This window comes from Mustela erminea, chromosome 5, assembly GCF_009829155.1.
Source record: "Mustela erminea isolate mMusErm1 chromosome 5, mMusErm1.Pri, whole genome shotgun sequence".
Classification (NCBI taxonomy): domain Eukaryota; kingdom Metazoa; phylum Chordata; class Mammalia; order Carnivora; family Mustelidae; genus Mustela; species Mustela erminea.
In genome coordinates, this window is record NC_045618.1 from 52,055,827 (window position 1) to 52,071,758 (window position 15,932).

Sequence of the window (15,932 nt, forward strand, 5' to 3'; positions counted from 1 at the left end):
GCATGACTTATTTCTCTTCCCTTGCACTGTAAGATTCTAGTGGCCTATTTACAACAGAGTGTGCTAAAGCTATGTACTAGTTTTAATTTATGTGTCAGTTTAGCCATTGTTGAGAATTCTGAGGTATGTCTTCATATGATCCTAAACTTTCCATTCCTTTCCCTAGGGACCTTCTTTTCTTCTTGCCCGGGGATTTCATTAGTATTTCTGATAAGTTGGCCTAAAGTGACTAGTGGGTAATGTGCTACATTGCCTCTCTGGAGACCTCATAATCTCAAGTTTGTGCTTCTCAAACAGAGTATGCGATTCTGTGCCATGGGATACACACAGCCCCTAATTAGATGTCTTCCTGAAGGGACAGTTTCACTTAGAGAAAATTATTTTGTATTACACCAAATATGTACATGGAACAGAAAGTATAATTAGTGATTATTTTTAAGATAAAACTTTGACTTTAAAAGGAATATTGCCCCCAAATGCCCCATGTTCTCTGCCAAAAACTCTTTGGTGGTAAAAAGGTTTGAGAAATGCTTTATGAGAATATTTAACCACCTAGAACCAGCAAGCCTGTCTTCCTGGAACACCTAATTTCATTTCCAGCATGGCCATAACTAAAAGGATATACTTTGATTTTAAGAAGATTGGCCTTTCAGCTAATGGCTTTCCTGTTTCAACATGGTGTTTGGGCACAAAGATGGAATTTGTTCTTGGTATAATTTTCTCTTAGTAATTTTCTGACTGAGACTTTGTCCTATAGCTTCTTAAGAGGCATAAAAATATGTTTAAGACATTATTATTGCATATTACAAGTGGTATTGTCACAGTTGATTTGGGAAAGCTATGAATAAAGATGTCCAGTTGGGAGAACATATAGATTGATTATTATTATTTTTTAATTTTTACAATTTATTTATTTATTTATTTTTTAGTGTAACAGTATTCATTGTTTTTGCACCACACCTAGTGCTCCATGCAATCCATGCCCTCTCTAATACCCACCACCTGGTTCCCCCAACCTCCCCCCACCACTCCCCCGCCCCTTTGAAACCCTCAGATTGTTTTTCAGAGTCCATAGTCTCTCATGGTTCATTTCTCCTTCCAATTTTCCTCAACTCCCTTCTCTCCATCTCCCCTTGTCCTCCATGTTATTTGTTATGCTTCACAAACAAATGAAGCCATATGATAATTAACTCTCTCTGCTTGACTTATTTTACTCAGCATAATCTCTTCCAGTCCCGTCCATGTTGCTACTAAAGTTGGGTATTCATCCTTGCTGATGGAGGCATAATACTCCATAGTGTATATGGACCACATCTTCCTTATCCATTCGTCCATTGAAGGGCATCTTGGTTCTTTCCACAGTTTGGCGACCGTGGCCATTGCTGCTATAAACATTGGGGTACAGATGGCCCTTCTTTTCACTACATCTGTATCTTTGGGGTAAATACCCAGTAGTGCAATTGCAGGGTCATAGGGAAGCTCTATTTTTAATTTCTTTTTTTTTTAAAGATTTTATTTATTTATTTGACAGAGATCCCAAGTGGGCAGAGAGGCAAGGCGGAGAGAGAGGAGGAAGCAGACTCCCCAAGGAGCAGAGAGCCAGATGTGGGTCTCGATCCCAGGACCCTGGGATCATGACCCGAGCTGAAAGCAGAGGCTTTAGCCCACTGAGCCACCCAGGCGCCCCTCTATTTTTAATTTCTTGAGGAATCTCCACACTGTTTTCCAAAGTGGCTGCACCAACTTGCATTCCCACCAACAGTGTAAGAGGGTTCCCCTTTCTCACATCCTCTCCAACACATGTTGTTTCCTGTCTTGCTAGTTTTGGTCATTCTAACTGGTGTAAGGTGGTATCTCAATGTGGTTTTAATTTGAATCTCCCTGATGGCTAGTATAATAAACATTTTTTCATGTGTCTGATAGCCATTTGTATGTCTTCATTGGAGAAGTGTCTGTTCATATCTTCTGCCCATTTTTTGATATGATTGTCTGTTTTGTGTGTGTTGAGTTTAAGGAGTTCTTTATAGATCCTGGATTATTGTGAAGTGCAAGGGTTAGGGACTGAATGGGCAGTGTTGTGAATTAGGGATTTGAATGGAGGAAGAGTTTGTACTTTACGTAATGGAAGTATAAAGCCTACTCTGTTTTTGGTGTGAAAGACAGCTTTACACAATGGCAAATGTCTTTTACTGGGTGGATTTATTAATTTTTTTGCAGCCCTTTGGTCCATTGTTTTTAAAGAATATTTTCTGAACTTAGAAGATCACGCACCTATTGAAAGGCTCCAGGTATGCATGCATTTCATTCTTTACACCAGCTAAGATTAAACAAGTGAAGAGACATCAAAGACAAATAACATACATATAATAACAGAATGTAATTACTTAGAAAAGTATGCATGTTTACAGTATTTTATTTAGCCTTTTTCATTGGTGAGCTGAACTTGAACTGCTAAGGAACTGTGGAAAAATGTATCTTCTACTTAAGTATGATCCAGAACATGAATTACTGAAGCCATTTTTTATTGCTTTTATAAATAATTAAGGTCAGAAGTGACAAATTCTGCTTTTCTTTATTTTTTTCTCCATTTTTAATTTAAATTCAATTTAGTAAACATAAAGTCTATTATTAGTTTCAAGAATAGATATTAGTGATTCATCAGTTGCATATAACATCCAGTGCTCATTATATCACATGCCCTCCTTAATGCCCATCACACAGTTACCCCATCTCCCCACCCACCACCCCTTCAGCAGCCCTCAGTTTGTTTTCTAGAGTTAAGAGTCTCTTATGGTTTACCTCTCTCTGTTTTTATTTTATTTTTTCCTTCCCTTCCCCTGTGTTCATCTGTTTTGTTTCTTAAATTCTACATATGAATGAAATCATAGGATATTTGTCTTTCTCTGACTGACGTACTTTGCTTAGCATAATACCCTCTAAAACATCTCAGTTTTGGTTAGTTCTTAATCCTAGGACTCTCTTTAGGGCATCTTTCATGTCTTTGTTTCGGAGACTATAGATAAGGGGATTTAAGAGTGGAGTCACTGCTGAGTATACCAAAGTGATGATCTTCTGCATTCCTGTTGGGTTCCCTGATGTTGGGCTCACATACATTACCATAAGTGTTCCGTAGAATAGAGACACCACCATTAGGTGGGACCCACATGTGGAGAAAGCTTTAGTTCGACCAGCACCAGAAGGAACACGAAGCACAGCTCTGAGTACCAGAGTATAAGATCCCAGGATGGAAAGGAAGGGCCCAAAGATAATCAGTGAGTTGAAGGTGTAACAGATGAGCTCAGGGGAAGGAGCAGGGATGCAGGCCAGTGCGAACAGTGGGCCTGGGTCACACACAAAGTGGTCAATGATGTTGGGTCCACAGAAGGGAAGTTGGGAGATGAGGACAATGGGGACTGGATAGCAGAGAAATCCACTCACCCAGCAAACACAGACCAGGATCACACAGAGCTTCCCAGTCATGATGGAGGGGTAATGTAGTGGGCGACAGATGGCAAGGTATCTATCATAGGCCATGACTGATAAGAAAAAACATTCTGTGGTACCCAGTGAAAAAAAGAAATAGAATTGGAGGAAGCAGCCAGTGAAGGAGATGGTCTTGGTCTCAGAGAGGATGTTGACTAGCATGTTTGGGATAGTGGAGGAAATGTACCAGATCTCTAGGAAGGCAAAGTTTCCCAAGAAGATGTACATGGGTGTGTGAAGACGCTTGTCCCATTTCACTATGCAGACAATAATCCCGTTCCCCAGTAGGGTGAGGAGATAGACCACCAGGATGAATGAGAAGAAAAAGTTCTGCATCTCCCTTTGACCAGGGAAACCCAGAAGGACAAATTCAGTCACAAAATGCATTGTTGTATTCTGGGATTCCAAAACTGTTAGAGAAACAGAAGTAACTAAGGAGTGAATAATAATAAACATTTTTAGGTTTTGCTAACAATATACTTGTTAATGTACAAAGTGTTTTTATTTTACATTATTTCATTTGGTTTTCCAAATGACTCTTTGAGCTGTAGGGAGGTGTGCTTCATCCTTCTCTTTAACAAATAAAAAAACCCTGAGGTTCAGGGCACCTGGGTGGCTCAGTGATTTGGGCCAATGCCTTTGGCTTAGGTTCTGATCTTGGGGTCCTAGGATTGAGCCCCACGTTGGGCTTTCTACTGGGTGGGGAGCCTGCTTCCTCCTCTTTCTCTGCCTGCCTCTCTGCCTACTTGTGATCTCTCTCTCTGTCAAATAAATAAAATCTTAAAAAAAAAAAGAAAAAAAAAAAGAAAAAAAAAAGAAAACTGAGGCTCAGAGAAATTTAAGGGGTTTACTTAAACGTGCAAAAATAGGCAGTAGCTCCTAGATACACTCCTCATTTAGAGATTGGTTTAGAGCAGACCTCACTTCGTTTCAAATATTCCTGTAAGCCTGAGTTAGTAACGTATCATCTTACATGTTAAAATCATTGCCTCTTGGATATCCTACATGTAAGTATACACTTTGGATATATTCTACTTTGAAACAAAATTGAATAGAAATATGAAGCAAAAAATTGTTTTCTTACTCAGAATTTCACATACTAAAGTCCAATAAAAAGCAGATAAATGGAACTATGTGGTGGGAGTCTTGAGCTCCCTTGCTTTTCTGTTTCTGAGGGAGGTGCTCTAGAAACCTCAGGATTCTGTAAAATGGTGTGAAAATTATTTATGTAGCCCTAAGTTACATTCTTTTAGGTGGCATCTGGATTTGTAGAACAATTTAGCTCATTCCCTCCTGAGGAAATCTGGTTCTTTCAAAGTACTTAATGTTGCGCAAAATCTGTCTCCATTATTACTTCTATGCATTGATCCTAGTACTCTCCTTTGCTGAAGCTATACAAAATAAGTCTCATTCCTCTTCTATTATGGTGATGATGAGGGGGCTTAAATAACAGATGGAAGCTATTATGTCCCATATACATTACTTTTTTTTTTTTCCTGGATACCACCATTTTTCCTGGCTTGTTTCCCCCTAAGCTGCACTATTCTACATCATGGCTAGAGTTTTGAGGTAACTGGTAGCTGGATATGCCAATTTTGTCTAGTATACAAAACAGTGCACTTCCTTCTCTCTCTCTCTCTCTTTTTTTGTCTGGGAATTAAGCCTTAAACACCATAACTTTCCATTCATCATCTTGCTTTTACCTCAATTAAATAACGAATTAGAAAGGTCATCTTAGGATATGCCGAGACCAGAAAGATTGTCCTCATACTGGCTGAGTTAGGAATTGAGACATGAGTATAAATTTGGATGTTGCTAACAACTTCTCTAGAATTATTGATCCAGGCTTATTTCTTTCTCTATCTATCTATCATCTATCTATCTATCTATCTATCATCTATCTATCTAATCTATCTATCATCTATCTATATCATCTATCTATCTAATCTATCTAGCAAGGGATGGGGGGCAAAAAGAGAGAGAGAATTCCCGAGATCATGAACTGAACCAAAATCAAGAGTCAGCCACCTAATTGACTGAGCCACTCAGGTGCCCCATATCCACTCTTATTTCTTTGTCTTAAAGTTTCCTGGTTAAAATTCAAGATATTTGGCTGGGTGAAACCACCATTTTATTTTAAATATTTTAAATTTAGTGATATCTTGACTACATATGTAAGATAATTTGCCATATTATTTATTAATGTTACTGCTAAGATACTCACAAAATTGCATCTTTATGCCATTTAAATAATCTTCAGAGCACATGAGGTCTACTTCTCAGTATTTGATCAAACCTGGAGCAAACTGAGAAGGTAAAGGTTTTATTGCTAAGGCAACTTTGTATATCTGTTTTGATTAATGATATTTTTAAAATGATGAAAATGATGAAAAAAGACTCTGACTAAACATGACTTTCATGAAAATCTAAATTTTGTCCAGGTAAGTTAGTTCAATAGACTATAGCTATGACTGTATGTATCAAAATTTCTAGGAGAGCTATAATTTCAAATATACCCCCCATAACTATACTTGTATTTGTCAGACCATGTGCTGTCACTTTTGGTCAGAAAATATAGTTACTTGGCTTATAATAAAAAAAAGTTGAATGTTGAATTTAAATTATAGCACATTATTCACTTGCTTACTCACTGGCATTAAACACATGTTTATTCACTGTTATATTCCCAGCAGTGTGCTAAGGCCTGGGGCACAATGGTAAGCATGAAAAATAAAATTCTTCCCCTTTTGAAACTTACGACATAAAAGCAATCAAGACTGCCACTTACATCTGTAGTGTCTTGAACAGTGTTTCATGGCACATACCCAATTACATACTGTGGGCCTCAAAAAGATATTTATTACAGCTCATAATAATTTAGATAAATCAGTGTAATGAGAGGAGTCACATGATTGCCAACTTTGACATAAATGAGATATTTTTGGCTTTTCAAGACAGTAGACAGAGACATGAGACATGAATTGATTTACTTTAATCACAAGCCAGGAAGTTTTTGTCACCAAGAAAAGAAATATAAATCCAGTTCATGATTTTGGACTTGGAACCAGACCTCATAAGTCTTACCTCCTTCCTGGTCCTCTGATTTCATGATATCCAGGATCTTTTGACATTTGTGCTGCCATGAAATTTTAGTTACCTGTGGAATATGGGATCAGAAAAAGGGATAAATGGACTTCTCAGATTATTTGAAATTTTACTGCATCTATTTCTTCTTCCTCCGCATTAAAGTGCACCTATTAGTAGCTCAAAGGGTGAACTTAAATCCACTTCTTTCTACTCACCTCAAGTGATACAACAAAAGAACAGTTGGAGAGGTGAGGAGAAACAAGGAGCATGGAAAGTCCATTCTATTTGAATGGATAAGGAAGCCAGATCCTCCTTCATAACCCCAGCCACTCATTTGAGAGATTTAAGCCTCTTGCCCAGAGAAGTGCAGGGATTCTTTTCCCTTTAAATATTTATATTTTTAAGGTTAATTTGTAAATTTGGTAATTTGATAAATTTGGTAAATGAAAAAGGACAAGATAGTCTGCTTATGACTCTCTTGGTTTCCATTTCCCACTTGTTACTTATTAAGTATTCTGAAAAATAAGAACATCCTGCTTTAGTTGCCCTTGACGAAGGATATTTGTCAACCAAAACTTTGCTGATCAATATTAGAAACAAAGTGGTACAAGACTCAGGCTCCATTCTGACTGAAGGTTTAGTGGCACCCCAAAACATCCAAGGGATTTGAACCCTATGTTCCCTAAGTGAGTTGTATAGTGGGAACTTTGTGATACTAGAGTGAGTCCTTAATGTGAATATATTACCCCAAACAGAAGTGTGTTAGGAAAAGAGAACTGCAGGACCTAACATGTTCTTAGTAAAGAACAAAGGAACAAAGAGAGGATAGATTTACAGGAGAACCAGCATGCTCTTAGAGTCTGACAGCAGTGGGTATATAGGAGTAGTGACACACTGATGTGGGCAGACTTTCCTTACATACCTGATGGTGTTTCTGGCTCCAAGAGGAAGATGTGAGAGAAATTTCAGCCATAAGAGTACCTCATTTAATAACCTAAAGGCTCATTCATGAGTGGAGAGCAGTATTTGTGGCCCCATAGACTTCCTTCCTTTAGTATTCTGAACTAAATGAAATGTATCTTTCATGCCAGTCATTATTAAAAATTTACACGTCCTTCCTGAATCGGATTAATCATTCAGCATGTTCACTGGAAAGCATGTGTTCATGTATCTCTGGGCATGCACCCAATTCTGCCTATATTTGTGCATATTTCCCCTGGTGGTTTGATTAGAAAGGCACAGAGGTCAGAATAAACACCCAAGAGAGGCAGAGAAAATTGTCCTCTTGGTGGAATTATCCTTCCTTTAAGGACCCCATCTACCTGAGGGATGAAGGAGGAGAGGAGTGAATGGGACAGGTTAATAGAGAGAGAGAGAGAGAGAGAGAGAGAGTATGAGATGGGGGAGGGGGGGATAGTGGGTTTGGGGCTGGGAGGGTGAGCTCTCTTTCCAAGATAAATCTGTTTTATCTTGGTGCCAAACCTCTAAGCACTTAAATTCTAAAAATTTTCTGTTTATATGTAATTTATTTAATTGTTTTTGTATCCAACAAAAGGTAAAGAATTTCCGTTGTCAATTTTAAGTGTAGCTTGAACACATTTGTTTAAAAAATTTAGTCTTCTATAAAAATAGATTTGTAATTTGTTGACTTAACTCATGCAATATTAGTAAAAATGAAGGTTTAGCACTATAAATGGCTCAAGGCAGGAAGTAAGAATTCTTTTTTTAAAAAAAGATTTTATTTATTTATTTGCCAGAGAGAGTGAGCACAGGCAGACAGAGTGGCAGGGAGAGGCAGAGGGAGAAGGAGGCTCCCTGCTCAGCAGAGAGCCCGATATGGCACTCGATCCCAAAATGCTGGGATCATGACCTGAGCTGAAGGCAGCCACTTAACCAACTGAGCCACCCAGGCATCCCAGAAGTAAGAATTCTTACATTGGTATCGGGAGAAGGAGAAAAACAAGATGAGGCAGAGAATCTGAGGGAACAAGAACTCCAGGAGAGAACACTACTGGGTTTAGGAGTGAGGTTGTATAAGGATAGAGCAGGTTCTCAAGAATGTAGTCCCTGTACCAACAGGGACTTGAAAAGTTGTTAAAATGCAACTTCTGGGGCTCCTCTCTGACTTAGAAACTTGGTGTGGGCCAAGCAATCTGTTTTAACAAACTTGCCATGTGTTTCTGTTGCATGCTGATGTTTGAGAACCACTGTGTAGAGGATCAAGTCTGGGTTAAGGAATGGGTGTATGAAATAGCATCTAAGTTTGGGAGGGATTTCAGTAGGATCAGGAATTAATCGATCATGGTTTAGAGAGAGAGTTAGGAATATTTGTAGAGATAACTGGCACTAGAAGCTGAATTACAGGTGATTGTATCTCACAAGCAGGACTGCATTTAAGCATCAGGCTTTTGAAAGAGGCCTGGGAGAGGCTGGGAAGTGGTGAAGAAGGTTATTCAGGCATCATATGAAATGGGGTGACCTGGGATAAAAGCAGGGTACTTTTTATGGGTGGGAGCAGAGTTGAGCCTAAAGACAAGGTGGTAAAAGAAAAATAAGACACAGAAAATCTTGGTCCTAGCCTGAGTGTTTTCACTTATAGCTGTGAGAGTTTGGTGGGCTCATTTCAAATTTTAAATATTAGACACATAATTTTTCCTTGTGTACTCCATAGGGCTGATATGAAAATGAGATGAGATACTAGATATGAGAATATTTTGTAAATATCTGTATATTTATAATATGATTGATATGGTTCAAGAGCCTCAGGAGTGTATTTGTAATTTTCCACTCTTTTTTAAAATTATTTTTTAAATTTTTAATTTTTTACTCTAATTCTAGCTAGTTAACACACAGTATAATACTAGTTTCAGGTGTACAACATGATTCAATAACTTTATATGTGAAACTATGCTCACAAGTATAGCTGCCATCTGTCACCATACAATGCTATTACAATACCACTGACTACATTCCCTATGCTGTAACTTTTATTCCCATGACTTATTCATTTCATACTGTATCATCCACCCATTTGTTCCATCCCTCCCCTTTAGTAACCACCAGTTACCGCATTTATAGGTCTGATTCTGCTTTTCATTTTTTATGCATTTGTTTTGTTTTTTTAGATTCTGCCAAGAAGATCATATGCTATTTGTCTTTCTCTGTCAAGTTAAAACTCTATTACATATAAGATAAATTCCTTCTTTTTAGCTTTGTTTTCTTTTAAAAATTTTTATTTGAATTTTAGTTAGTTAACAGGTAGTGTAATACTGGTCTTATGAATAATTTAGTGATTCATAAATCAAAATTTAATTTAGTGATTCATCACTTACATATAACACCCAGTGCTTATCACAACTGCCCTCCTTAATGCCCATCCTCCATTTAGAACTTCAGCCTGCCCACCTCCCTCCATCAACCCTCAGTTTGTTCTCTGTCATTATGAGTCTTTAATGGTTTGATTCTCTCTCTTTTCCCCTTCCCTGATGTTTATCTGTATTTTTTTTTCATTCTTAAATTCCACATGTGGATGAAATCATATGGTAATTGTCTTTCTCTGACTTATCTTTTTTTAAACATAATACATACTAGTTCCATCCACATTTTAAAAATTAACATATAATGTATTATTTGCCCCAGGGGCACAGGTCTGTGAATCATCAGACTTACACATTTCATAGAACTCACCATATCACATATGCTCCCCAATGGCCATAACCCAGCCACCCTAACCCTACCTGCTAACCCCCTAGAAACCCTAAGTTTGTTTCATGAGATTAAGAGCCTCTTATGGTTTGTCACCCTCCCAATCCCATCTTGTTTCATTTTTTCCCTCCATACTCCCAGTGAACCCCCGCCCTTTCTCTGAAATTCCTCATATCAGAGAGATCATATGATAATTGTCTTTCTCTGATTGACTTATTTCATTAAGCATGATACCCTCTAGTTCCATCCACATCATTGAAAATGGCAAGATTTTGTTGCATTTGATGGCTGCATAGTATTCCATTGCATATATATACCACATCTTCTTTATCCATTCATCTGGTGGTGGACATCTAGGTTCTTTTCATAGTTTGGCTATTGTGGACATTGCTGCTATAAACATTCGGGTGCACGTGCCCCTTTGGATCCTACATTTGTACCTTTAGTGTAAATACACAGTATTGCGATTGCTGGGTCCTAAGGTAGCTCTATTTTCCACTTTCTGAGGAACTCCATGCTGTTTTCCAGAGTGGCTGCACCAGCTTGCATTCCCACCAACAGTGTGGAAGGGTTCCCCTTTCCCCACATCCTCGCCAGCATCTGTCATTTCCTGACTTGTTAATTTTAGCCATTCTGACTGGTGTGAGGTAGTATCTCATTGTGGTTTTGATTTGTATTTTCCTGATGCCAAGTGATATTGAGCGGTTTCATGTGTCTGTTGACCATTTGGGTGTGTTCTATGCAGAAATGTCTGTTCATGTTCATGTCTTCTGCCCATTTCTTTTTTTTTTTCTTTCTGCCCATTTCTTGATTGGATTATTTTTTCTCTGGATGTTGAGTCTGTTAAGTTTTTTTTTTTTTTCCTTTTTAAAGATTTTATTTTTTTGACAGAGAGAGACACAGTGAGAGAGAGAACAGAAGCAGGGGGAATGGGATAGAGAGAAGCAGGCTTCCCACTGAGCAGAAAGCCTGATTCAGGGCTAGATCCCAGGATGGTGGGATCATGACCCAAGCTGAAGGCAGATGCTTAACGACTGAAAAACCCAGTTGCCCCTGATAAGTTCTTTATAAATTTTTGATACTAGCCCTTTATCTGATATGTCATTTGTGAATATCTTCTCTCAGTGTTCCAGTTGTCTTTTGGTTTTGATGACTGTTTCCTTTGCTGTGCAAAAGCTTTTTATCTCTTTTTTTTAAAATTTCTTTCCAGTGTAACAGTATTCATTGTTTTTGCACCACACCCAGTGCTCCATGCAATCCGTGCCCTTTCTAATACCCACCACCTGGTTCCCCCAACCTCCCACCCCCTGCCCCTTCAAAACCCTCAGATTGTTTTTCAGTGTCCATAGTCTCTCATGGTTCAAAAGCTTTTTATCTTGATGAAATCCCAATAGTTCATTTTTGCCCTTGCTTCCCTTGCCTTTGGTGATGTTTCTAGGAAGAAGTTGCTTTGGCTGAGGTTGAAGAGGTTGCTGCCTGTGTTCTCCTCCAGGATTTTGCTGGATTCCTGTTTCACATTGAGGTCTTTCATCCATTTTGAGTCTATTATTGTGTGTGGTGTAAGGAAATGGTCCAGTTTCATTTTTCTGCATGTGGCTGTCCAATTTTCCCAACACCATTTGTTGAAGAGACTTTTTTCCATTGGACATTCTTTCCTGCTCTGTTGAAGGTTAGTTGACTATACAGTTGAGGATCCATTTCTGGGCTCCTATTCTATTCCATTGATCTATGTGTCTGTTATTGTGCCAGTACCATACTGTCTCGATGATTATAGCATTTTAATAGACCTTGAAGTCTGGAATTGTGATGCCACCAATTTTGGCTTTTTTTTCCCCTCAAGATTCCTCTGGCTATTGGGGATCTTTTATGGTTCCATATAAATTTTAGGATTATTTGTCCCATTTCTTTGGAAAAAAATTTATGGTATATTGATAGGGATTGCATTAAATGTGTAGATTGCTTTAGGTAGCATAGACATTTTCACAGTACTTGTTCTTCCAATCCATGAGCATGGAACGTTTTTTCCATTTCTTTGTGTCTTCCTCAATTTCTTTCATGAGTATTCTATAGTTTTCTGACCAGATTCTTTGCATCTTTGGTTAGGTTTATTTTAGGTGTCTTATGGTTTTGGGTGCAATTGTAAATGGGATTGACTCCTTAATTTTTCTTTCTTCTGTCTTGCTGTTGGTGTATAGGAATGAAACTGATTTCTGTGCATTGATTTTATATCCTGATACTTTCCTGAATTCCTGTATGAATTCTAGAAGTTTTGGGGTGGAGTCATTTGGGTTTTCCACTTAAAGTATCATATCATCTGCAAAGAGTGAAAGTTAGATTTCTTTGCTGATTTGGATGCCTTTAATTTCTTTTTTGTTGTCTGATTACTGAGGCCAGGACTTCTAGTACTATGTTGAATAGCAGTGGTGATAATGGACATCCATGCCGTGTTCCTGACCTTAGCAGAAAAGCTCTCAGTTTTTCTCCAATGAGAATGATATTTGCTGTGGGTTTTTCATAGATGGCTTTGATGATATTGAGATATGTTCCCTCTATCCCTACACTTTGAAGAGTTTTGATCATGAAAGGATCAAAACTGTACTTTGTCAAATGCTTTTTCAGCATCTATTGAGAGTAACATGTGGTTCTTGTTCTTTCTTTTATTAATGCATTGTATCACATCAAATGATTAGCAGATGTTGAACCAACCTTGCAACCCAGGAATAAATCCCACTTGGTCGTGGTGAATGATCTTTTTAATGAACTGTTGAAGCCTATTGGTTATTATATTGGTGAGAATTTTTGCATCTGTGTTCATCAAGGATATTGTCTGTAATTCTCTTTTTTGATGGGGTCTTTGTCTGGTTTTGGGATGAAGGTAATGCTGGCCTCATAAAAGGAGTTTGGCAGTTTTCCTTCCATTTCTATTTCTTTGAACAGTTTCAGGAGAATAGGAATTGATTCTTCTTTAAATGTTTCATAGAATTCCCCTGGGAAGCCGTCTGACCATGGACTCTTGTTTGTTGGGAGATTTTTGATGACTGCTTCAATCTCCTTACTAGTTATGGGTCTTTTCAGGTTTTCTGTTTCTTCCTGGTTCAGTTTTGGTAGTTTGTATGTTTCTAGGAATGCATCAATTTCTTCCAGATTATCAAATTCGCTGGCATATAGTTGCTCATAATATGTTCTTATAATTGTTTCTATTTCTTTGATTTTGGTTGTGAGCACTCCTCTTTCATTCATGATTTTATTAATTTGGGCCCTTTCTCTTTTTGGTAAGTTTGGCCAGGGGTTTATCAATCTTATTGATTCTTTCAAGGGACCAGCTCCCAGTTTCATTGATGTGTTCTACTGTTCTTTGGTTTCTATTTCATTGATCTCTCTTCTCCTGCTGGGTTTAGGCCTTTTTTTGCTCTTCTTTCTCTAGGTCCTTTAGGTATAGGGTTAGGTTGTGTACTTGAGGCCTTGCTTCTTGAGAATGTATTGCTTGTATTGCTATATACTTTCCTCTCAGGATTGCTTTGCTGTGTCTCAAAGATTTTGAACTGTGGTGTTTCATTATCATTTGTTTCCATGAATATTTAAAATTCTTCTTCAATTTCCTGGTTGACCCATTCATTCTTTAGTAGGATGCTTTTTAGCCTCCATGTATTTGAGTTCTTTCCAACTTTCCTCTTTGATTGAGTTCTAGCTTCAGAGCACTGTGGTGTGAAAATATGCAGGGAATGATCTTAAGCTTGGTACCCAATCTTGGTACCAGTTGAGACCTGATTTGTGACCCATGGTGTGATCTGTTCTGGAGAATGTTCCATATGCACCAGAGAAGAATGCGTATTCTGTTGCTTTGGGATGGAATGTTCTGAATATATCTGTGATGTCCATCTGGTCCAGTGTGTCTTTTAAAACTTTATTTCCTTGTTGATCTTTCGCTTGGATGATCTGTCCATTTCAGTGAGAGTGGGGGTGTTAAAGTCCACTACTATTATTGTATTATTTTTGATGTGTTTCTTTGATTTTGTTTTTAATTGGTTTATATAATTGGCTGCTCCTATGTTAGGGGCAGAGATATTTAAAATTGTTAGATCTTCTTGTTGGACAGACCCTTTTACTATGATATAGTGTCCTTCCTCATCTCTTATTATAATCTCTGGCTTAATATCTAATTTATCTGATATAAGGATTGCCACCCCATCTTTCTTGATGTTCATTAGCATGGTAAATTGTTTTCCACCCCCTCACTTTAAATATGGAGGTGTCTTTGGGTCTAAACTGAGTTTCTTGTAGACAGCATATTGATTTTTTTTTAATCCATTCTGATATGCTGTGTCTTTTGATTGGGACATTTAGGCCATTTACATTCTGGGTAACTATTGAAAGATATGAATTTAGTGCCATTGTATTGGCTGTAAAGTGACTGTTACTGTATATTGTCTCGTGTTCCTTTCTGGTCTACTACTTTTAGGTTCTCTCTTTACTTAGAGGACCCTTTTCAGTGTTTCCTTTGGAGCTGGTTTGGTGTTTACAAACTCTTTAGTTTTTGTTTGTCCTGGAAGTTTTTTCTCTCCTATTTTCAGTAATAGCCTAGCTGGATATAGTAATCTTGGTTGCATATTTTTCACACTTAGTGCTCTGAATATATTAGGCCAGCTCCTTCTGGTCTGCTAGGTCTCTGTGGCTAAGTCTGCTGACAATCTAATATATCTACCATTTTATGTTACAGACTTCTTGTCCTGAGCTGCTTTCAGGATTTTCTCCTTGTCATTAAGACTGTGAGTTTTACTATTAGGTGGCTGGGTGTGGACCTATTTTTATTGATTTTGAGGGGGGTTCTTTGTGCCTTCTGGATTTTGATGCTTGTTCCCTTTGCCATATTAGAGAAATTCTCTATTGTAATTTGCTTCAATATACCTTCATGCCCCCTCCTTCTTCTGGGATCCCAAATATTCTAATATTGTTTCATTTTATGGTATCACTTATCTCTCAAATTCTCCCCTTGTGGTCCAGAAATTGTTTGTCTCTCTTTTGCTCAGCTTCTTTATTCTCAATCATTTGTTTTCTATATCACTAATTCTCTCTTCTGCCTCATTTTTCCTAGCAGTAAGAGACTCCATTCTTGATTGTACCTCATTAATAGCTTTTTTGATTTCAACTTGGTTAGATTTTAGTTCTTTTATTTCTCCAGAAAGGGATTCTCTAATATTTTCCATGCCTTTTTTGAGCCCAGCTAGTACCTTGATAATTATCATTCTGAACTTTAGTTCTGACGTATTACCAATGTCCATACTGCTTATGTCCCTAGCCATTGGTACTCCTTCTTGTTCTTTTCTTGTGGTGAGTTTTTCTGCCTTGTAATTTTATCCAGATAAGAATATATGAATGGGAGAATAAAATACTAAAAGGGTGGCAAAGATCCCAGAAAAATATATGCTAACCAAATCAAAGGGGACCCAAATTTGGGGAGCAAAGAAAGGGGGAAAAGAAAAAATAAAAAAATATACATTAGGCTGTTGAATAGAAGAGAGCCATCCACTTGATTTTGTGTTTATTCTGGTATCTTAGAGGAAATTATCTCCCATCATTTTAAAGAAAAAAATATATGTCTGTGTGTATATATATATATATGTGTATACACACATATATATATATATACATACATATAC

General features: G+C 37.7%; 1 protein-coding gene across 1 annotated transcript; it reads right to left on the reverse strand.

The window, feature by feature from the left end:
- Positions 1–2,946: 2,946 nt before the first annotated feature.
- LOC116589926 (olfactory receptor 11H6) lies at positions 2,947–3,939 on the reverse strand. Its single transcript, XM_032341662.1, has one exon. It carries the CDS (start codon positions 3,937–3,939, stop codon positions 2,947–2,949), a length of 993 nt encoding a protein of 330 aa, XP_032197553.1.
- Between the last annotated feature and the right edge of the window lie 11,993 nt (positions 3,940–15,932).

What these genes read in the sequence shown, in the direction of transcription:
- LOC116589926 (XM_032341662.1), bottom strand. Translation starts at nt 3,939, where the DNA reads ATGTTTATTATTATTCACTCCTTAGTTACTTCTGTTTCTCTAACAGTT.